At 41.4% G+C, this 22,749-nt stretch overlaps 2 protein-coding genes across 3 annotated transcripts in view; both read left to right on the top strand.

Moving 5' to 3' along the window:
- Nucleotides 1–7,562: 7,562 nt before the first annotated feature.
- On the top strand, nucleotides 7,563–14,521 carry them4 (thioesterase superfamily member 4). The gene is made up of 6 exons (XM_076279729.1): nucleotides 7,563–8,041; nucleotides 8,285–8,471; nucleotides 9,228–9,390; nucleotides 9,885–9,995; nucleotides 11,823–11,947; nucleotides 13,813–14,521. The coding sequence occupies exons 1-6, from the start codon at nucleotides 7,910–7,912 to the stop codon at nucleotides 13,854–13,856; spliced, it is 762 nt and encodes a 253-aa protein (XP_076135844.1). The 5' UTR covers nucleotides 7,563–7,909; the 3' UTR covers nucleotides 13,857–14,521.
- A 2,384-nt stretch (nucleotides 14,522–16,905) lies between these two features.
- The window catches only part of rorc (RAR-related orphan receptor C), a 40,211-nt gene continuing 34,367 nt past the window's right edge, over nucleotides 16,906–22,749 (top strand). The window contains exons 1-2 of one of the 2 annotated variants that reach the window (XM_076279732.1): nucleotides 16,906–17,053; nucleotides 17,173–17,291. In XM_076279732.1, coding sequence (XP_076135847.1) covers nucleotides 17,231–17,291 — 61 coding nt within the window. In that variant the 5' untranslated portion in view covers nucleotides 16,906–17,053; nucleotides 17,173–17,230. Of the gene's footprint in view, nucleotides 17,292–22,749 lie in introns of both variants that reach the window. The other variant, XM_076279731.1, reaches the window with a different exon arrangement.

Below are 22,749 nucleotides of genomic sequence, written 5' to 3' on the forward strand. Positions count from 1 at the left end.
TTTCTTTACCTTGACATGTTTCGACGTATACTTCCGTCTTCATCAGAAGGTCACACGGTGGAGTAGTTTGACGTGTTTTTATCAGCTGATGTTGTTACGGAGGTTTGATCCACCTGTCAGTTTTTTGACAGGTGGACCACACCTCCTGCTGTCAGTCAGCCGCCCCCCAGGACGGCACTCCAGGTATGGGAGAGCATATATGCTCCCTCATCTCTGTTCATCGTCTTTGGGCTCCGCTTTCTTATTTCAATTGCCTCCTTTATCCAGCTGTGGTATCGGTTGTTCTCCTGCTTAATGACTCTGGCATGCAGGAGGTGTGGTCCTGATCAAAAAGGCTCACCAGCGTCTCTTCTTTCTGAGGTCCATCTGTCTCCTCAGATCCTGGTGAACGTCTATCGCTGCAACATCGAGAGCATCCTCACCAACTGTGTCACAATTTGGTATGGCAACTGCTCTGCCCACGACCGGAAAGCACTGCAGAGGGTGGTGAAAACTGCCCAACACATCACCGGTTCCTCACTCCCCTCCATCGAGGCCATCCAGGGCAAGTGATGCTTGCGTAAGGCGCGCATCATCAAAGACTGTTCTCACCCCAACCACAGACTGTTCACCCCACTCCCCTCCGGGAGGTGTTACAGGTCTCTCCGCATCCGAACCAGCAGGTTCAGAGGAAGCTTCTTTCTTGCGGCTGTCACCCTACTGAACTCTAGCTCTGCATCCCGGTGCCATCCAACAAACTAAGCCCCCATCACCCCCTGCCCCGCCCCCGCCTGATGCCTCCTTGCCTGTGCCTGTTGAGGTGTCCACGACCATGGCAACCTTGACAGGGACAACAAGGAGGCGGACATCCCCTAGCCCCCCCCACAACTGCACTACCCTATCCTACCCATCTATCACATCCATCTATTTATTTACAAATGTACATACTGTAATTACACTTATACTGTAGTGTACATAGCCATATTCTACTGCTTTTCATCCTGCACATACACTTATTATTAATACTATTGTAATGTTACTGTTTTTGCACTACAATGGTACTGTTACCACACTGCTAGTTGTACATACTGTACCTATCTGTCTATATGGTTCATACTAAATATTCATATTTATTCAGTTTTTCTGTAATATATTCTGTTAATACACTGCATATATCTATATTGTTCTTACTACTACTATAATGGTACCGCCACTACATTGCACATACCTGTACATGTTGTTCATACATTGTTCATACTACAGTACATAGCCATATTTATTCTGCTCTTATAAGGTAACTGCTAATACACTCCACATATTTATATTTTATTTATTCTACTCTAAACCACCTTCTGCAAAACAACTGTATACTACTGTCTACACTGCACTATATTTCTTGTCCTGTCTATGCACCACCTGCCTATACTGTGTATATCACATTGTACTTTTCTGCTTTTTTGCACTTCTGGTTAGACGCAAACTGCATTTCGTTGTCTCTGTACTTGTTCTCTGCACAATGACAATAAAGTTAAACCTAATCTAATTTAATCTAAAAATGTATCTGCCTCTGCTTTGCCTCTTTACGGATCATGCTATGAATAGCAGCAGCAATGTCTGCATAAGTTGAGACATTGTTATTGACCTTCTGGACCAGAGACATTCCATCAATGATTGTTGCTGTATTATATTCATCTGGAAGATTATCTGATAGTGATGCAAGTTTCTGCAAATGCTTTGCAAGTGCTGCTTTAGAGGTTTTCCTTGGGGTCCCCTCAGGTGTCGCCAATGACCATGGTTAAGGTCCAAGAGGGTGACAAAAGACTTCTCTCATGTCCAGTCGTTAACATGATGGTCTTGCCATGTGCCTGTGTTTTCTTTTTTGATTCATGCTCATAAATGTTGTTGTCTTTAATTTTTGCTTTGTCAATGTATCATGGAATTTGTGCTTAGGTGTATCTGACTCCAGCCTCTATGTCATGATCTTTGCCTGTAATATGAGCCTGAATCAGATCATCCCTAACCTCTTGTGTTGCTTTGCCTGCTATATGCAAATGAACTCATGTTCCTCTGAAAATGGATTGATCCAATTTCAGTTTCTGTCTCATCAGATCTAACTGTGTAGAATTTTTAAAACTGTTGTATGTATGTGTATGTAGATTAAGTCTTAGAAAATAGTTATTATTTCTTTTCAATGGAAATGATTTTAACATCAGATGAAAGACAATTTTAAGTATAATAATAGTAATAATAATAATAATAATTGTACATAATGATAACAATGTGTAAAGTATGAATATTTTCACCAACCAGTTCATCTACATCTCATTTCCACATTCTTACTAGTCAAAAGTACAACTGAATAACTGTACAACTGTATAATGTAGATCATTTTTAGCCTGACGAGCCAGACCCACATTAAAATATAGGGTCTGGGCACTCACAGTTCGCAGTGCTCAGTCCGAGGGGCGGGATAATCAGTTGTCTTTCAAATTCCCTCTGCACGCAATAGGACAGCGGCAGCGCTATGAGTCCCATGCGTTTCCCACCAGTGGAGCTAGTTGGCTAGTTCAAACGTTTGCCAACTTAATAAAAGCTTAACTCGTGTCACACTGTTCGCCAACAGCAACATCCATCTTATTTGTTTTCAAGTAGCAGGGAATTCAAGCCAAACCGTTGCAACTCTGCCATCAATCATTATGTTAAGCCCACCTAACAACTCTATACACGATTTCATTGGCCAGTTTCGATTTCTGGAGCTCACAAGCCAACGGAGAGTTGCTAGACTAGCCCTGGCAGCAAATGTAATTTGCTGCCGATAGGGGCGCTTCTAGATTTCTAGGCTAGATCATTTTAGCACCTGTGATGCAATTACCATAATTTCCCAACTATTAGCTGCAGCTTATACATTGATTTTGCAAAATTTCTTCAGCTATGAGGTTAATACACGGGGGCAGTTAATATGGTATATGGTTTTGTTTCTTTTAACTTGCATAAAACACTGTCCTGTGGCTTATACACAATACGGCTAATACACAGGAAATGACTGTATGTATTTCATGTGCCCTGGACATTATAAAATTATAATATTTATGTTAAGCTGGGTACATGTGGTGATGTGAACAATTTTCATGTGGTATTCCTTGAATGTAAAGGTAATATGTGATTGGTAATGATGTTTTGATCTCTTGGAATATCTCTTATGGGTAGTTTCAATAAAATACGAATTTTGGGGTGTTTCCGAATAGTACATTTACAAATAGTAAATAGCATAGCATGGCAGACCTATGTAATCATTTGTATTTCAAGTCTCTGCTGGGAGGTAGGAAGGTATAAATACAATGATTAATGAGGTAGTGGGCATTTCAATTAGTGCTCCAACACGTTGTGTCTCTGAAAACGTAGATTTGCTCATTATTACACATAAATATTGAATTTTATCAACCAAAATTAAGGGTAAAATCACATAATGATTCAAAATATGTATGCCAACATCAAACACCACATATGCATCAGTAATAATGAGGTTTGGATTATTTTCTGGGCTCTTATGAGTGGTTTAACAAAAAAAAGCCAATAGGCGGAATTTCCTTTTTTCAAATCAGAGGTCAACTTTGAAGGCCTGTACAGTCACAAAGCTACAAGATCCAACTTGCTATCATACCATTTTATACTCCAGAGATATGTAGCTTTCAGAAAAATATAGTGAGAATTTGCCCCCCCAAGTGGTAATGACACGCCCCTTTTTGGGCCTGTGGCTCATGGACTATGTGTTCACTGTGTGCTGAGTGTGTTTCACTAATTCACGGATTGGGATAAATGCAGAGACCAAATTTCCCTCACGGGGTCAAGAGAGTATATATACTTTCTACTATACTTGTAATTCTGATTCAAATGGCCTGCACGGTGGTGGCTTTGGTGGCATCTGTGTGCTTTTGTTCATTGTATTGTAGGGACTACAGAACAGGGGAGATGAGTCAGCATGGTCCCTATGCCTGTGCATTCACCCCCTCCCATCATACACTCTTCTTTATTCATGTCTGCACAGAGCGCACACACACACACACGCACACACACACATACAGCGCAAACACACACACATACAGCGCAAACACACACACACACACACACAGATACACACACACACACACAGTGCACGCACACACACACACACACACACACAGTGCACACACACAGATACACACACACACACACACACGCACACACACACGCACACACACAGAGCGCACACGCACACACACACACACAGAGCGCACACACACACACACACAGAGCGCACACACACACACACACAGTGCGCACACACACACACACACAGAGCGCACACACACACACACACAGCGCGCACACACACACACAGAGCGCACACACACAGCGCACGCACACACACACACACAGAGCGCACACACACACACACACAGAGCGCACACACACACACACACACAGCGCACACACACACACACACACACAGAGCGCACACACACACACACACACGCACACACACACACACACACACAGAGCGCACACACACACACACACACACACAGAGCGCACACACACACACACACACACAGAGCGCACACACACACACACACACGCACACACACACACACACACACACACACACACACACACAGAGCGCACACACACACACACACACGCACACACACACACACACACACAGAGCGCACACACGCACACACACACACACAGAGCGCACACACACACACACACACACAGAGCGCACACACACACACACACACGCACACACACACACACACACACAGAGCACACACACACACAGCGCACACACACACGCACACACACACGCACACACACAGAGCGCACACACACACACACACAGAGCACACACACACACACACACACAGAGCGCACACACACAGCGCGCGCACACACACACACACACACACACACACACACACACACAGAGCGCACACACACACACACACACACACAGAGCGCACACACACACACACACAGAGCGCACACACACACAGCGCGCGCACACACACACACACGCACACACACACGCACACACACAGAGCGCACACACACACACACACAGAGCGCACACACACACACACACAGAGCGCACACACACACACACACACAGCGCGCGCACACACACACGCACACACACAGCGCGCGCATACACACACAGAGCGCACACACACACACACACAGAGAGACACACACACAGCATAGTTTAAATGAGAGGCATCTAGAAGGCAGAGCAAAAACCAGCTCAGTGGCAACAGTGGGTAACAAAACAAGTATACTGTAGTAAAGCACTCATAACTGTAGTAAAGCACTCATAACTGTAGTAAAGCACTCATAGCACAGCTCATAGACCTTTTTTGTTTTTCTAAAAGGAAGATCTGAATTTGCCAACGACTATCTTGAGTATTGAATGTCTCCGAGCCACATGGACTTAAATATTCTTTTGTAAGACACACAGCAGGACTCTCACCTATAAAGACATATCAAATAACTGGCACCCAGCTTGCAGTGTGTTGAATGAGGATACTAACTAGAGTGGATATATCAAGATATAATGCTCAGGATACATTTCTTATATGGATGAACCCACAAGCCCAAACTAGAATGTGCAAATGACAGGGTCACAGATTAGAAAGAGCAGAGATGTAAAGGTCTGGCTTCAGAGAGTAAAAGTCCTGCCATGTATTGATTCTACCTGTGCACTTAAAGGTTGTATCAGCGATAGCGGGGATACGTCACTTCTGTTGATGTTCAAACAAAACAGAGAGCCAGCTCGCTATTCCCTCCCCCTCCCTCCCGTGCAATTAAAACTCTCCTAAACGCACATCTCGTAGGTTATTGGTTGAAACACTATATTTTGCCTTTGAGTGGTAGCAATTGTTTTTGTGTACAGATCTTGGAGCCTAGGCTGCTTACAGAGACACGTTTTTTTGACGGCCTGCTTATGGGGCAGGCAGCTAGCGGATCGTTAGGAAAGATTAGATGAATGTGATAATTTATGTTTGGGCTTTTTTTGGGCCTGAAATCGCTGATACAACCTTTAAAACAGGTTATTTCACTAATTACCTGATCTACCTGGCTTAAGAACTGTGCTAATTAGAATTAGCTGATTAAGTGAATGGTTGGAACAAAAATGTGACAGGACTTTTACTTTCAGAAGCCGGACTTTTCCACCTCTGAGAAAGAGGGGAGTCACGGGCCACAGTGGTGGCATAAAGCAGGCCTTCTCACCAGCGTGAGCGGCCACAGTGGTGGCATAAAGCAGGCCTTCTCACCAGCGTGAGCGCTTGGAGAGCCAACTGGTTCTCTCTTTGCTGCCTCAGCTCGCGTAGCTTCATGCCTTTGGCTGAGGAGGACTGGGTGGCACATTCAAACTCAGCCCTCAGCACAACTTTCCTGATGCTAGAAGCATAAAAGATTGACAGAGAACTTAGCCTAAGGAACATGATTTGGACAGTACATTAGAAACTGTACATCAGTAGATCCACAAATTATTACACAATTATTTTTATTATTATTTGTATAACTGTCTCTGACATTGACTATGAAATGTTTGTAAGTCTATTTATTTGAGCTCACCAGACAGACTACAAATGGATATGGTAGAGCTCATAAAGGAGTGTGGAAGATAGGTATGCAAAGACTTATTTAACATAGTCTTCATACAGTAGGCTATGCATATGAAATTTTATTTTCATGTGCACACATTTATGTAACTCTTATAACCGGTTATAACTAGTTCTACATCCAAAGCTAATATGATCATTCATTATCCTGAAGTAGACACTCAGACTCACCTCTCCAGTTCTGCGATTCTCCCTGTCATTTCCTCATCTTTCTGTGAGAATTACAACCAAAACAAAGCTGTTAAAAAAATCTGACTACTGTAGCCTTCTATTCCTTTGGTCTCTCAACATCCTAAGAAAAAGTAGGCCTTGCCCAGTCTTTAGCCAAAGCATAGGCCTAGTTCCTGATAGGAATGGATGGATGGAGTTAATCATCGTTAACGTTATTTGGCTGAGGAAAAGATTGTAGGCTAATCCAGGTAAGGTTTACTAATTTAGCAACGTTAAGTTAACATTAATTAGCCTAACGTTACTGAGTCGTGACATAAACCTCAGCTCAGGCAAGCTTCCCAATACAATTTTGCCTTAGCTGCTACATTAACTGTTAAACTGTTGTCATTTTAAAAATTCAGCCACCTAACGTTATTACCTTAATTCTGTCCCTTTCTCCTTGCACAAGTTTGTTTTTAGAACGACGCTCTGTTCCAAACATCCTTATTTCAATCCGTTTTCAGTCGTATTAACTAAAAATGACTCAACTTCTAAATGAAAACTTCTCTGGTGTGTGGTACTGGCTAGCTTTTCATAATTATAAATTAATCATGATGTTGGCATAACAACGTGGTTACTACGTTACTACAGCCTACCGGACATTGTCAGTAAATCAATTCACTACACCACCAATCAGAGTAGTGGATTTAAGCCATGTGACTGTGTTACGCATGTTTTTCTGTGGCAACCCGGAAACCTGACATCTCCTCATGTCACTTTACCATTGAATGTCATGTTATCTTTTTCAAGACACAGGCGTTAAAAACGTGTCAAAATGTTTACACGTACCTTTGTTATAGCAGTTTGGAGGAAAATGTGTTCTTTCTTCTAGCAGGAACAACAGATGTATGCCAGTCATCTAGCCAACCTTAACCTTCACCGGCAAACCAACATTCAAGAGTATGACGAGATATTAGATAACCGGTAGCATCATAATAATTAGTAGGGTTTGTGTGCCGAGTGGCGTTTGTTTGATCTTAAACTCATCACAGGAAAGAAGCTGTTTTTCTAGACCCAGTCACCTCGAAGGATCAATAGCAAAGGTGCCTGTCGGTATGATGATACGACAAGGTTTTCAAGTGGTACGAGGACTTCATCGAAATGGAATGAAATGGAGTGGACTCGTCGGTCGGCAGCCGATCAACCGGGTGCCTGTATCTCAGTCTACGGGTGTTCGTGTTCTGACGGTAAAGTGAACATTTATGCCACTTGTTTCGCCCATTAATTTGTAATTTGTCGCAGTTGTCTTGACCTTTACCCATTTCTGTTCTCATACACGTGGCCTTACCTTATAGTGGCGATGTGATGCCTCAAAGTTGTCTCAAATAGTTATAATAGCAGATTGTCTACGTGTTATATTAGACTACATACTGTTTACTGGACTCTGTTTTAAACAAATTGCACCTGTGATGTACCCTGTTGGCCAGCAGATGTCGTCATGGCCTTTCTCTTCGCCTCCACGGGACTACAGCCTGCCCAATGATTCCTGGAGTCCAGAGATGCAAAACTTATATGACCACTACAACGCGCTATGTGAAATTGAGGAGGAAGGAGAGAAGAAGAGGGGACCATGGAGGAGGCTACCCAGTTACAATCGCACTCTTAAATATGCCACTGGTAAGCAGTCACACTGAAAATGTTTTCAGACCCCTTCAAGTTTCCCACATTTTGTTATATATCAGACTCATCTCACAATTGATTGAATTATTTTTTTAATTTTTCTCATCAATCTACACAAAATGCTCCAATACGCCACAAAAAGCAGGTGTTTGGAGTGTTTTGTAAATCTATAATAAATAAAAGACTGAAATATCCCATTTGCAAGTATTCAGACCCTTTGTTATGAGGTCTTACAGTTGAGCTCTGGTGCATCCTACTTCTATCAATGGTCCTTGAGATTCCTCTAGAACTTGATTGCCTAAATTAATTCAGTGGACATTATTAGGAGAGGCACACCTCTGTCTATAAGGTCTGACAGTTGATGGTGTATGTCAGAGTGAAAACCAAGCAACAGGTTGAAAGAATTGTCTGTAGACCTGCGAGACAGGGTTGTGGGAAGACAGATCTGGGAAAGGAGACCAGAACATTTCTGCAGCACTGAAAGTGCTCTAGAGCACGGTATCCTCCATCATTCTCAAATAAAAAAAAGATTTGGAACAACCATAGTCTTCCTAGATCTGGCCTCCCAGCCAAACTGAGTAATCGGGGACAAAGGGCCTGTGTTAGACAGGTAACCAAGGACCCAATGGTCACTATGAGTGAGATCCAGAGTTTAGTGAAGATGAGAGAAGCTTACAGAAGGACGACTCAATGACATGACCATGACACACTCAAGGCCTCCAGTCAGCTCTTTCTCCTTCCTCTCCCCTCCAGGCGGCCGATGCCTCAGTAAGGTCCTACAGGCCAAAGCCAGGCTCTTCACTCGGAACATTGAAGAACCGGGAGCGAGCTTTGAGTATGTGGTCTTCCTCAACAAACAAGAGAAGAGCTGTGTGTGCATCTTCCAAGCTGGACATCTTTTGGAGGGACCCCCAGGGTAAGGACTGACCCCTAATAAGGACTGAGTAGCACATTACTACACAGTTATAGTGTTTATGGAATTTAGCTTACAGAATATGATCATTACAATAGTTAAAATGAACAGTAAGCAGTTTTAAATAAAAGAAGTTGGTAAGCCTACATTTAGCAAATTAGTAATGATAACAATAATATCAATACCATATCAAATCTCAATAATAAAAATAAGCAAAAAACTTCTATATACAAAACATAACATTTTAAGTAGATAACTTCTACTAAACAATATGTATTTTGAAATATGTGTATTTTTGTATTATGAAATATCACTGTGTAAATATGTGTATTTTTGAAGTACATAAAAAATATAAGGATGTGTGACCAGGTTGTGAGAGGAGTGTAGTGACCAATAGTGGCCATGACCATTGTGTTATTGTAAATGCTATTGTGCATTGTGCCATTGTGCTATTGTGAAAGCTATTGTGTGACTACCGTTATTAATTCAACCACTAGGCATGTCCATGGTGGAGCGATCGCCACCATCATAGACTCTGTCACTGGAACAATCGCAACCTACCTGGCTGGGCCAGTCATGACGGCTAACCTCAACATCAATTACCGCAGGTGACTTACAGGGGAACGCAGGTGCTTCAGTTCCACCTTTACTATGGCCTCAGGAAATGCTAAATGCATTCTCTTTATACATTGCACTTAGTCATTTGATGTTCCTCTCCAAAGTGGTTTACAAATGTGGTAGCACAAGTAAATAATCTATGGGAAGGAAAGAATGTTATGGATAACCGTCTCATTTGTATTACGAGAATTGTGAGCTGAACCGATCGTTACCCACCAAAGAGGTTATGTTTTCACCTATGTCTATTTGTTTGTTGGCAGTATGGTGCAGCAACTACTGGATGGCTTTCTACCAACCTTGGTGGTGGGATTGGGCTTTGGCCAGGGATGAACCTAATCAGATTTCGAATGAATCTAGGATTCTGTTTTCATTACTTTCTTAACTATGCGAGGGGACGGCAATTCTAACGTTGTTATTAGTTTCCCAGGGAATAATGCATGCATTGAAATGATCACACACATACAGTACTAACCAATCAACCAAAAACACATACAGTTAAACAATTACTCATACCCCTGGCAAATATTGATACTGTATAATATTGGTTTTCTCTTGACTGATATGTTTGTTCTGACTGAAAATGACACTGCCACATGCTAAAATGTGGTAAGACAATGTGGGAGAAACATGGAATAAAAAGCGTTTTTATCTTTTTTAACATTTTTATGAAAAATCTTTATTTGCATTCACAGATCTCAAAACTTTTTTTTTTAATACCTACCAAGCCTCTCCATGTCTCCACAATGATTCTAGACTGCACCTTTTTAGCAGCAATCCAGGTTTTGAGGCAGGAATGATTCTTTGCCATCACTCTGGCCTTGTGCTCACTTTTTGACATATTGAGATCTGGACTATGACTTGGCCACTCTAAAATGTTGGTATTGTTCTCGTTAACCATTTATTTCATTGTTTGGCTGTATGTTTTGGATCATTGTGTGGTTTAATGGTCCAATGATGCCTATTGGGGCAGGTCTCTCGGCAGACTGCCTGATCTGTTCCTCCAGAGTCTTAATGTAGCCCCTTGTTTTAGTGTTACCGTGTACTTTGAGAAGGCCATCTGGCAGTGTCATTTTCAATCAGAACAAACATATTGGTCAAGATAAATTAAAGAGAAACATTAAATCAATATTTGCCATGGGTATGAATAATTTAGTTCCTAACTGTAGACATGGGTGGACCTTGTGGTGGTTAAAATCTGGCATATATAGGGTGTTGACATTTAATTTAAGGTCATTGTTGTGCCTTGGTGAAGGTATGTGCTCTAAAGTGCCATTCTGGGCTATGTAGATTTTGTTTCAGTCGAAATAAATTTTTTTTCTCTTTTTCACTTTTAACACAGAGTTCTGTAAGAGGAGGCTCATGAGTTATTTTCATCTTAAACTTAAAGGAATTGTTGTGTATAATCTAGACATTCAGTTAAGTTCAAAGTTGTTCATATCCATGCAAACATTTAATTTATGTTTTTTATTTGACTAATATGTTTCGATAGTTTGAACACCCATTAATAGACCCTAGGTAGTGTTTACACCGGACCATCGCTTCAAGTTGTAAAAAATACTCCATAGGTTGCAGTGCCACTCTGTCCTTAGAGGACATTTCAAAACTGATCCACACAAGCAACCTCTAGAAAGCAACCAGTTTGCAACAGTACTGTATCATTAAGCTCTTGTTTTGTGAATAAATTCTGCTATGCTGATGGCCTTCTCTCCTTTACACTGCTCTCATCAGTAGGTTGTTTTGGTGTTGTGTGCGCACTTTCTCGTTGGTATATTTGCTTGTGTGGTGGGTTTCTCTGATGATGACCTTTGTCTTTCCAGCCCCATCTCTCTGGGCAGCGTAGTGTTGGTGCGCAGTGCGCTTGAGAAGACCGAGGGCCGCAAAACCCTCATTTCCTGTCAGGTTACCAGCGCAGATGGAGACAGGCTGCACACAGAGGCCACAGGTATGGAGCACGCAGTCCTGCTTATCTCTCACGCACGCACGCACGCACGCACACACACACACACGCACACACACACAGAGGCCACAGGTATGGAGCACGCAGTCCTGCTTATCTCTCACACACACACACACACACACACGCACAAACATTCACTTATACACACACTCATGAACACACACTCATTAACACACACACACACACACACACATGCACTCATACTCATACATACGCACACACACACACACACACATACGCACACATGCACTTTCTCACACTCATAAACACACACTCATAAACACACACTCATACTCATATAGTGGTCACTTCCACTCATGCTTCTACGGTCGGTGTAGTGGCTACACTTTTGCTTTAACGCCGTCGTGAGCGGTCCGAAGTTCTGCGTCTCCTGTGTCTGCATAGCTCTAGACTGCCGTGTTGAAATATTAATGTTATTTGTTTGGCCTTTTCTTGCTTAGATTTTGTAAAAGTTATGGAGAAATAGACACAGTATACAACAACCTAGTTATTGTAACTATTGTAAATAAGCCTGAGGTTATTTTCAAGGTGTCTGCCAGCTAGTTTATGTTATATTAGCAAGCGGACTTCCCACATCTGCTCACAATGTACTGCTTGCTGGTGAAGTACTAATTTCAAAACATTACTGACAAATAGACACTGTACTGAGGGACAGCCGTGGCCTACTGGTTAGCACTTCGGACCTGTAACCGGAGGGTTGCCGGTTCGAACCCCGACCAGTAGGCACGGCTGAAGTGCCCTTGAGCAAGGCACCTAAGCCCTAACTGCTCCCCGAGCGCCGCTGTTGATGCAGGCAGCTCACTGCGCCGGGATTAGAGTGTGCTTCACCTCACTGTGTGTTCACTGTGTGCTGAGTGTGTTTTACTAATTCACGGATTGGGATAAATGCAGAGACCAAATTTCCCTCACGGGATCAAAAGAGTATATATACTTATACTTATACTTATACTGTACAATAGGATGACACTGTACAATGGGATAACCCTGTAATTATAACCAAAATATGTCTTGGTTTATTTGCAAAGCTTATACCAGCTGAGATCAGTTGCATTGTTTTTTTTTATCAGGGCAGCAGTTTTCAGATTACATTATGCGCTTACATAATTGCAAAAGGGTTCTCCAATGTTTTCTCAGTTAGCCTTTTAAAATGATATCAGATTAGTAAACAGAATGTGCCTTTGGAGCATTGGATGAATGGTTGCTAAGAATGGGCAATGTAGATATTGCATTAAAGATCAGCCATTTCTTTTTACAACAGTCCAAAACCCTTTTGCAATTATGTAAACACATAATGTAATCTGAAAACTTCTGCCCTGAATAAAAAACAATGCAACTGATCTCAGCTGTATATAATGGAGTGGAGTGGAATGGAGTGGAATGGAGTGGAGTGGAATGACCCCAAACTTTTGACTGGTAGTGTACACTCACTCACACACACACACACACACACACACACACACACACACACACACACACACACACACACACACACACACACACACACACACACACTTAATATGTTGTGTACTCCCCTACATGCTAAACATGTATGGACTTATCATGTTTCTCTCATATGTTTATCTGAAATGGCCCACATACACACACACACACATACACACACCCTGCGTTGTGGTTGATTATGTTCTGAGCACTTCCACTGTATCTGGGACCCGCGGTCTAGTGCTGTGCACAGTGAGGTTGCCATTTTATTTATATGTGGACATTTTGCTCCATTTTCATGCTTTTCCAGATAAACACCACATCTTGACTGCACTGTGTGTGTGTGTGTGTGTGTGTGTGTGTGTGTGTGTGTGTGTTTCTTTTCACAGGGTTATTTGTGGCAATCAATGTGGGCCACCTATTTGGAACGTGATGTGCGAACCGAACAACCTGTGCCACAAAAAAAAAACGGAAAAAAACTGTGGAAACTCACCTTGCAGCCGAAGTCGGAGACGACATGAGTGGTGGTGTGTTTGTATGAGAGCATAGTTATTATGTCGCTCTGTGCAATAGTTATTATGTCGCTCTGTGCAATAGTTATTATGTCGCTCTGTGCAATGTCTGCCAGTATGTGAATTTCATTTAATTTAATTTGTTACGAGGAAGGGAAGGATTGACCAGTCCAACTAACATTTTACCTCTTTGAGTTGTTGGAGACATGCCTGACGTTCACCCCCAAACTGTCCAACACATGTTCACTTCTTTTTTGCATCTTTCAAATTGTGCATTTAAAAAAAAAAAAAAAAAAATCTCCCTCCTTCTCCATAACCCCTTTGTTTGTTGTTCATCCTACCTCTGATGTTACAAGGAACGTATAAGGCTGTTCTCTATTTAGTTTTTATCTGTAAGTCTGGATATTTATGAACAAACTATTTATTCTCAAGTAACAGTTATTAATACACCATAGATTTTAAATTTTATTTTATTTTGAATATAATATTTACGGTGTGGCCTTCTTCTGATGATCCATAACTGACAGTGTTTTACAGATAATGTTCAATGCAACAGTGGGGAGTCAATAAATATTTCTGGAAAATTCTCTTTTGTGCAAGACATTTCTGTGACTGCAATGTCAGTTTTCGCTTGTCGTTAGAGAAACGCTAAAATAGTGTGACTGGAAACAACAAATGGACCGTGGACCAGCATCTAGCAGTCAGAGATTAGAGGGAGCAAACTTTGTTTGGCTTGATCTTGTAAATTGCAGTAATTTGTTGAAAGAGCTCATGGCAGCACAGCTATCTGAAGTTCTGAACATTTGACTCACATGTCATAAGGTCAGAAATGCTATGCTAGGAGCGATGACTTTATGTAGGTGTGACCTAAATTCACACCTGTGTTTTGGACATGAGTGTGGGTCTTGCTGGGGGTTTGCTGACATTTTCACCTGGTATTTCACAAGTCCAACATTACTTTCACAAAATGAAATGTTTAATTCACAAAAAAAAATAAGGTTGTTTTGATCCTTTAGGTCTTCCCCCGTTTTTTATTTTTATATACCTCTGTGTTTACCAAAATGAAGCAAGTGACTTTGATTTTTTTATTTATTTTTTTTATTTGGAAGCTGTTAATTACCTAATGTGTTTATTCAGTTTACTTGCGGACAGGTAAACTGAGTTGCTTTTGAATCTCAATAGTGAAACCTCTGGGCTGCATATCTGGCCTTTTTTATGTAAGGGGTGTAGGCCTAGGTGATGGAAAGCCTATTCAATTATTACAACTTTTTTTTATTAACTTTGAAACAATGATAATTGGAACTGAAATCCTGCATACATAGGCTACGGTGTTTGCTACAGTAATTTACAGTTGGCAATAGTTCGTATTTACAGTTGGCAATAGTTCGTATTCTTTTTGGATATGTGATTGACAGACAGAAGGAGTCCAGGATACTCCTGGAAAATAGCGAGACCTTGAGTCATCTCACATTTGATTCATTCTCCATTTTCTCCATGCTACTATTAAGGAAACTATCGACCTTTGCATCTTTCAAATGGATTATATCAAAAGCATAAGACATGATTCAATTGGCGTAGCGTTCACAGTCTGCTTTGGTGTCTGTGTGTGTGCATGCGCACTCACTCATGGTTAAGTCCTAGCTCTCCAGAGGCTCACAGTGCGGGTGAAACGCTGGCCAAAATAGGTCGCAAAGCAGAGACCGCACCTCAGTGGCTTTGGGCTGGAGAGGGCCATGGTCAAACGGGTAGAGGATATTGGTTTCTGTGGAAGTAGACGAACTTTAAATTGGTTTCGACACTTTTCCAAGAGGTGCAAGTGATGGTGAAAACCGCCCATCCACACCAACTCGTCTCTTTCGTTTTCTCCTGTATAAGCAACGTCCTGTTCTCACAACAAAACAAAAAAAGCCTATACATTCGGCGTTTTCATTAATTCTGTTAACGAATGTAAATAGTCAAATATCGTAAAGTCTCTCCGTTACAGAGGCAATCAAACCAAGCCCGTAAATCAAGCACCCTGGCAAGCGCGCAAATGTTCGTAGCCGAATGTAGTTATCGTCCCAGATAAGGGCATATACCCTAATCTCTTATCGAAGATGTTAAAAATAAGTACGTTTCTTAGTTCTTTAATTATAGGATATCTTGCATCTTTATTGGCATCGATAACATTTTGGTGAAAAATGTGAGACCTCCGCACACGTTTATATATTGATAGGGGCTCGGTATCCCACGATACTTGGGAGAGATTCTCATCTGCGCGCAGTTGTGTATTTCATTCCATGTATCTTTTTTATTTAGGCTAGTTGGCTTTTTAAAGACGTGTATTTTTTTCAAACACAGGCTGAATGCAGAATTTGAGTCAGTGTTGCACTAGTCCAGTTAAAGGCGCGTTATGTAACAGCATACTCAAGTGCAGGCCAAACACAGATCAATAGGCTACACCTATCTTTCAGCTTGCTAAAATAAACATTCGAAGACGGATTTTCAGTTGCAAAAAACAACAATGGAAATGCGTGATATACCTTTCAGTATTGACTTAGGGAAATAAAGATGTTATTTCCTATAGACAACGCTAGCCTGTTCTTAAGTAGACTACAACAATGTGGATGGGGAACCTGATAATATGGATCTGGTTTTTGTAGGCCTAATGATTTTAAACGGTAGGCCTAATCAAGGCCTTTTTTTTACTAATGCACAGATAGTGTGTTTGTCAGTTGTGAAGTAAACCATGCAATTGCCTGCGCGACTCAGAGACCGTTACATAATCGCCGGTGACATAACCGAGTGAGCTGGGGACGGCGCGAGAGTAAACGGGACAAGAGCGCGCGCGCGGTGATTTTCCAAGCGCGCGGTCAGCGGTGCTCTGTCCCGGTCACTCGGCAATCAGCTGCTTTTCCCTCTTCGAAATGACAACAGTGGCGTGCCTGTCCAACCAGAGACCTACCGGTAGCGGCAAAACAACCTTGTCAAGGAACAACATTTTTCTTTAGCGCCAGGATCGCAAGAAACGAGAACTTTTTACTTTGTTGTAGTAACTAAGGAATATTAGAGTAGCCTACTTGGGCATGGCGATGTGTCTGCTTAAACGTTTGCGTCGCCCAGGGCGCTAACGCAGCAGGTGTTTATAGCGTTTAGACTGCCATGCAATCAGCAATTCTTTTTAAATTACATAACATTTACGAGGAAGGAAAGACTTTTTCCTGACAATTGTAGAGGGAAATCTTTCTCTGTGAACAGGTGGGCGAAGCCGTGGTGGACCTGAGAACGAGTTGCGCTTCAAGTTGATTAAAAAGTTATGGAAAATGACTATCCTGATTCGCCGGAGGGATATTGCAACGACGCACAAATCAAATCTGGTAAGGACTAAATCTTTAATAGCGCTTGACATACAAAATTATGAAGTTAATTGTATTCAAATAAAGATTTAAGGAGTTTGAATATTGCGCAACAGTCTAGGTCTGAGTGGGTCGTTCTCATGGAGCAAGGTTTGTGTGTCTGTGTTTGTGTGCGCGCGTGTGTGTGCGTGTGCATGCGCGCGCGCGATTTCGCGCATACATGGCTGTATATTGAGGTGTGATCAAACATGAGTAAGGGGTTAGAGTGCCATATATTTTTCGCATACTCTTTCTTTACCCCAGTTACACAGTCACACATACAGAGACATGCAGAGAGAGAGAGAGAGATTCACTTTTGTGTCATCTGTTAATGGGACAAGTCATTGTTCAATGAGCTTTGACAAAGTGACAAGATCATTGGATAGAGCTGACAAAGGTCTTGACAGTTTGCCACAAATCTAAGGTATGCTGAATTTGGTTTAGCACCAAATATGTCCAGTTGCATAATGCACTGCTCAACCTTTTTTTTTCTTTTAGAAATGATTCAGCACACACACACACACAGAGAGAAACAGACTTTTAGATATGTCATTATCACATATTGTGATTGTCTCTCCTCCATCTCCTCACATAGTTACAAAATTAAATCATTACAAAAATTATAGTTACAAGATATTTGTTTGGTATATCAGCAATCTGATCACAGTCTATTCTCTCTCTCTCTCTGTCGCTCTCTCTGAATGGTGCTGTGTGTTGTAAGAGTGCTGTAATCTGAATGGTGCTGTGTGTTGTAAGAGTGCTGTAATCTGGATTACAGTTGGGATTAGGGGTTAGTATGTCTGTTTGGACTTCACCTCTATTTCTAGAAGCTGATTGGCTAATTTCAGATCTACTGCTTGACCCCTTTCAACCTACTGCTCAAATTACTTCAATACGCAGTAGGGCTGTGACGATTAATCCATTAAGCGTGTAGTTGTCAACTACTGAACTATTCGCCAACAATGTTGGTTAATTGCTTTGTGTAATTTTTTAAAGGAAAATATGATACCTACAAATTGTCTGATTGCAGTTTCTTAAACTTTAATATTTTTTTTTGATTAGATCAGATTCAACTTTATTGTCATTTAGCAGAGTACAGGTACAGAGCCAATGAAATGCAGTTGACATCAACCAGAAGTGCAAAAGAAGCATTACATACCAAAGTGCAGGTTGAGTACGGTATTATTTTTAAATAATCAATGGAAACATCTTTATTTGCATTCACAGCTCTCAAAATGGTTCTTATAATACCTACCAAGCCTCTCCATGTCTCCACAATAATTCTAGATTGCACCTTTTTAGCAGCAATCTGGGTTTTGAGTCAAAAGCGATTATTTGCCATCCCTCTGGCCTAGTGCTCACTTTTTGACGGATTGAGGTCTGGACTATGACTGGGCCACTCTAAAATGTTGGTGTTGTTCTCGTTAACCATTTCTTGCCTTGTTTAGCTGTATGTTTTGGATCATTGTGTGGTTTAATGGTCCAATGCCGCCTATTGGGGCAGGTCTCTCAGCAGACAGCTGATCTTCTCCTCCAAAATTCTCAATTTGACCCTTGTTTTAGTGTTACCATTTACTTTGAGAAGTTCACCAGGTCCCATTTTCTGAAAAACACCCAAAACTAATACATTTCTATAGCTATTGAAAAGTCAAAAAAGAAGTATACATCGCACACTGGAGGGTATATTTTGCTGACTTTATTTGGCGTGAACAACGCGTTTCGCAATTTGCTTCATCAGGTTCACATTTCTTTAGCTATTCTCCACATTGTGGATGGTGTTTTGGTGGTTGAAATGTTCACTCCATCTCAAAATGGATCACTTGGTCATCTTGGATGCTGATCATGGATCACTCTTCTCCAAACATGCACAACTCAGCTAAACCTTTATAAGGCACACCTGGACAAAGAGTTTTTTTTGACCCAGGGACATGCCCTGAGATTGGCATAAAAAAAAGCATTAAATTCCAATGACACCATGTCCATTTCAATTGTGGGGGTTAGAAAAGTATTCTTTTGGGATGTTTTTCAACCAGGGAGACCTGGTGACCTTCTCAAAGTAAACGGTAACAATAAAGCAAGAGGCTACACTGAGATTCTGGAGGAAAAGATCAGGCAGTGTGCAAAAAGACCTGTAGGCCTTTGGACCATTAAACCATACAATGATCCAAAACATGCAGCCAAACAAGTCAAGAAATGGTTAACAGAGAACAATGTCATATTTTAGAGTGGCCCAGCCAGAGTCCAGACCTCAATCCGTCAAAAAAAGTGAGTACAAGGCCAGAGTGATGGCAAATAATCCTTCCTGCCTCAAAACCTGGATTGCAGCAAAAAGGTGCGGTCTAGAATCATTGTGGAGACATGGAGCGGCTTGGTACGTATTATAAGAACCGTTTTGAGAGCTTTGATTGCAAATAAAGATGTTTCCAGTGACTATTTTAAAAGGGTATGAATAATTGTGGACACGCCATTTTTCATAAAAATGTAAAAAAAGATAAAAAAAGCTTATTTTTTTTTAAATCCATGTTTCTACCACATTGTCTATGCCTATTGGCATGTGGCAGTGTCAGTTCAGTCAGAACAAACACATTGGTCAAGAAAAAATCAACATTAAATCAATATTTGCCAGGGGTATGAATAATTCTGTTAACTGTGTATATATATATATATATATATATATATATATATATATATATACTATAATATATATGTTAGTTGTATATACATACTGCTCAAAAAATTAAGGGAACACTAACAGTTTTCCACAATTGTTAAAACACATTTTTTGAAACCTTCCACCCTTTTTTCCATTCTTAAACTACTTTCACAGAATGTCTGACAGTTCTTGCAAAATAAAACACTCGCTTTAAAAGTTTTTACTTGTGCTCAGAACCAAACAGTGTCAGAGTACCGATCAAGTTTATGATTAAAGTGTTCCCTTAATTCTTTTGAGCAGTATATATTGCACAGGTTGAATCTAATCTAATCTAATCTTTATGGGCAAGTTATGGAATATAAAAAATAAATAAATATATTTATGCAGTTTTTGGGTGTTAGTAGTGCAAGGGCATTGATGAAACAGTGCAGGAGTAAATGTAAACAGGTAAACAGTGCAGTGCAGTCAATGTAAACAGGTAAACAGTGCAGGGCAGTCAATGTAAACAGGTAAACAGTGCAGGGCAGTCAATGTAAACAGGTAAACAGTGCAGTGCTGTCAATGTAAACAGGTAAACAGTGCAAAAGTAAAAAGTAAGTAAACAGCTAAAGTGCAAATGCTAGACAGAAGATGTAGTTTTGTTCAGCAGTGTAACAGCCTCTGGAAAGAAGCTGTGCCTGAGCCTGCTGGTGGGGGAGTGCAGGCTCCTGTATGGGCTGCATGGGAGACCATGGTGTGGGTGCTGGCATCCTTGACAATGGATTTGGCTTTGTTTGTACCGTGTTTATGATAAGAGTTGAGAATGGAGGGAATAGTCCTTTGGCCTGATTTCACTCTTTGCAGTGCCTTGAGATCAGCAGCCTTGCGGTCAGCAGCATTGCGGTCGCTGTACCATACAGACGCAGTTTGTGAGTACTGTATGCTCTCAATGGTACAGCGGTAGAAGTCTTGAGAGAATTCTAGGACATAGGTGTGCTCTCTAAGGGTCCGTAGAAAGTGAAGATTGGATGAGTTGAGTGACCAAAAAAAGATATTCTGTGATGTGACCCACAAGAACTTAAAGCTAGACACACGTTCCACCTCAGCACCGCTGATATGGAAGGGGGTGTGTGTCTTGCTCTTGGTTCTCCTGAAGTCCACAATGATCTCCTTGGTCTTCTGGGTGTTGAGTGCCAGGTTATTGTTTTTACACCACATAGCTAGGTGCTGAACCTCATCCCTATATTTGAACTCCCAACTCTTCAACAACAGTAAACCGAATTGGTGTCTGGACAAAACAAGGCCTTTGAGGATATCTTAGGCTTTGGGAATCACTATTCGACAATGTTTCACCATTTCCTGACATTTTATCAATCAGACAACAAATCGATTAGTTGAGAAAATAATCAACAGATTAATCAACTATGAAAGTAATTGTTAGTTGCAGCCTTAATACACAGTGAACTTTCAGCGCCCAAACCACTCTTTTGGCATCGAAGGGTGAATTTGTGCGTGCGTGCGTGCGTGCGTGCGTGCGTGCGTGAGTGCGTGTGTGCGTGAGTGTGTGTGTGTGTGTGTGTGTGTGTGTGTGTGTGTGTGTGTGTGTGTGTGTGTGTGTGTGTGTGTGTGTGTGTGTGTGTGTGTGTGTGTGTGTGTGTGAATGGATGAATATGGGGCATTACTCATCGTTTTACTCTCTAAAGTGCTCTGAGTGCTCGGAGGAACAGAGAAGCGCTATACATAGTACATTTACAGTTACATTTGAAGAAGGAAGTCAAGAGATTCTAAATGCAAAGTGCAATAGATGCCTGTAGTAAACATATGCACCACCACCACTAAATATTATTATTATTTGTTAATGCTGAAATACAAGATGTTTGTCATCTTAAGTTGAATTAGGATATTTGTCTGCACCATACATCCTCACCTCCGTATTGTAATTGAGTCCACCTATCAGCCTGTGTGTCCACTCACATAACTTAAAGGGGAACTATGCAGTTTTTTTAGCTTAATTTACCTTAACTGAACAGCTTCGGAGTCAGAGACCTCTGAAGTTCGCCTACAAAAAAGAACCAAAACAGCCATCTTTGCTCATATAAGGAGATCCGGTTGTTAATTGAAGCTAACTACCTATGGCAAGTTGCAGTGCAAGTTAGCTCTGGGGTAGCAAAAATCTAAGTGTGCCGTCTTCACGTACAGGAGATCACAGTATCCACTCGAAGGCAGAGGACAAAAGTGTGTTCAGGAAAACGTCTGCATTTCAGACTTTTTCATCCCCGCGAGAGTTTAACAGGTGCGATAATTCAAAATCCCCATGTTATTTTCCCATAGGAAAAATCGGCAGATACCGGATGTCAAAGATGGCTCCTTTTTTGTAGGCGAACTTCAGAGGTCTATTGGAATGGTTATATGAAATTTTTTGGGTTGAGTGGTGGCCGTCTCGCTTCCCCCGAGCGCCTTGCAACTGTGGACCGGCGGGATGACGGCCTCAGAGACAGGAAGTCTCGCGGACTAGCGATGTAACGAATTTCTTTACTGCATTACACACATAAACGCCAGGCACGGGCTAGAACATGGTAGTGATGGAGTTTCTCAGACATTCGTCATGGCAGAGCCAGCTAAAACAGGGTGCTTGCGCAAGTCTTGAAAGTCTTAATAAGTATGGAATTTTGAAACACTGTTTTCCAGACCTTGAAAAGTCTTGAATTTTGTGTGAAAGTCTTAATAAAGTATGGAAAAAATGTATGGTAGAATCTTACAGTATGCTCAAAGGCATTGTGAAATGAGAAATAGGAAGGTAGGCTATAA

This window comes from Alosa pseudoharengus, unplaced genomic scaffold (assembly GCF_046254945.1).
Source record: "Alosa pseudoharengus isolate Yale_2024_CS ecotype anadromous, Long Island Sound unplaced genomic scaffold, YU_APseudo_1.1 YU_APseudo_1.1_scf_12, whole genome shotgun sequence".
Lineage (NCBI taxonomy): Eukaryota > Metazoa > Chordata > Actinopteri > Clupeiformes > Clupeidae > Alosa > Alosa pseudoharengus.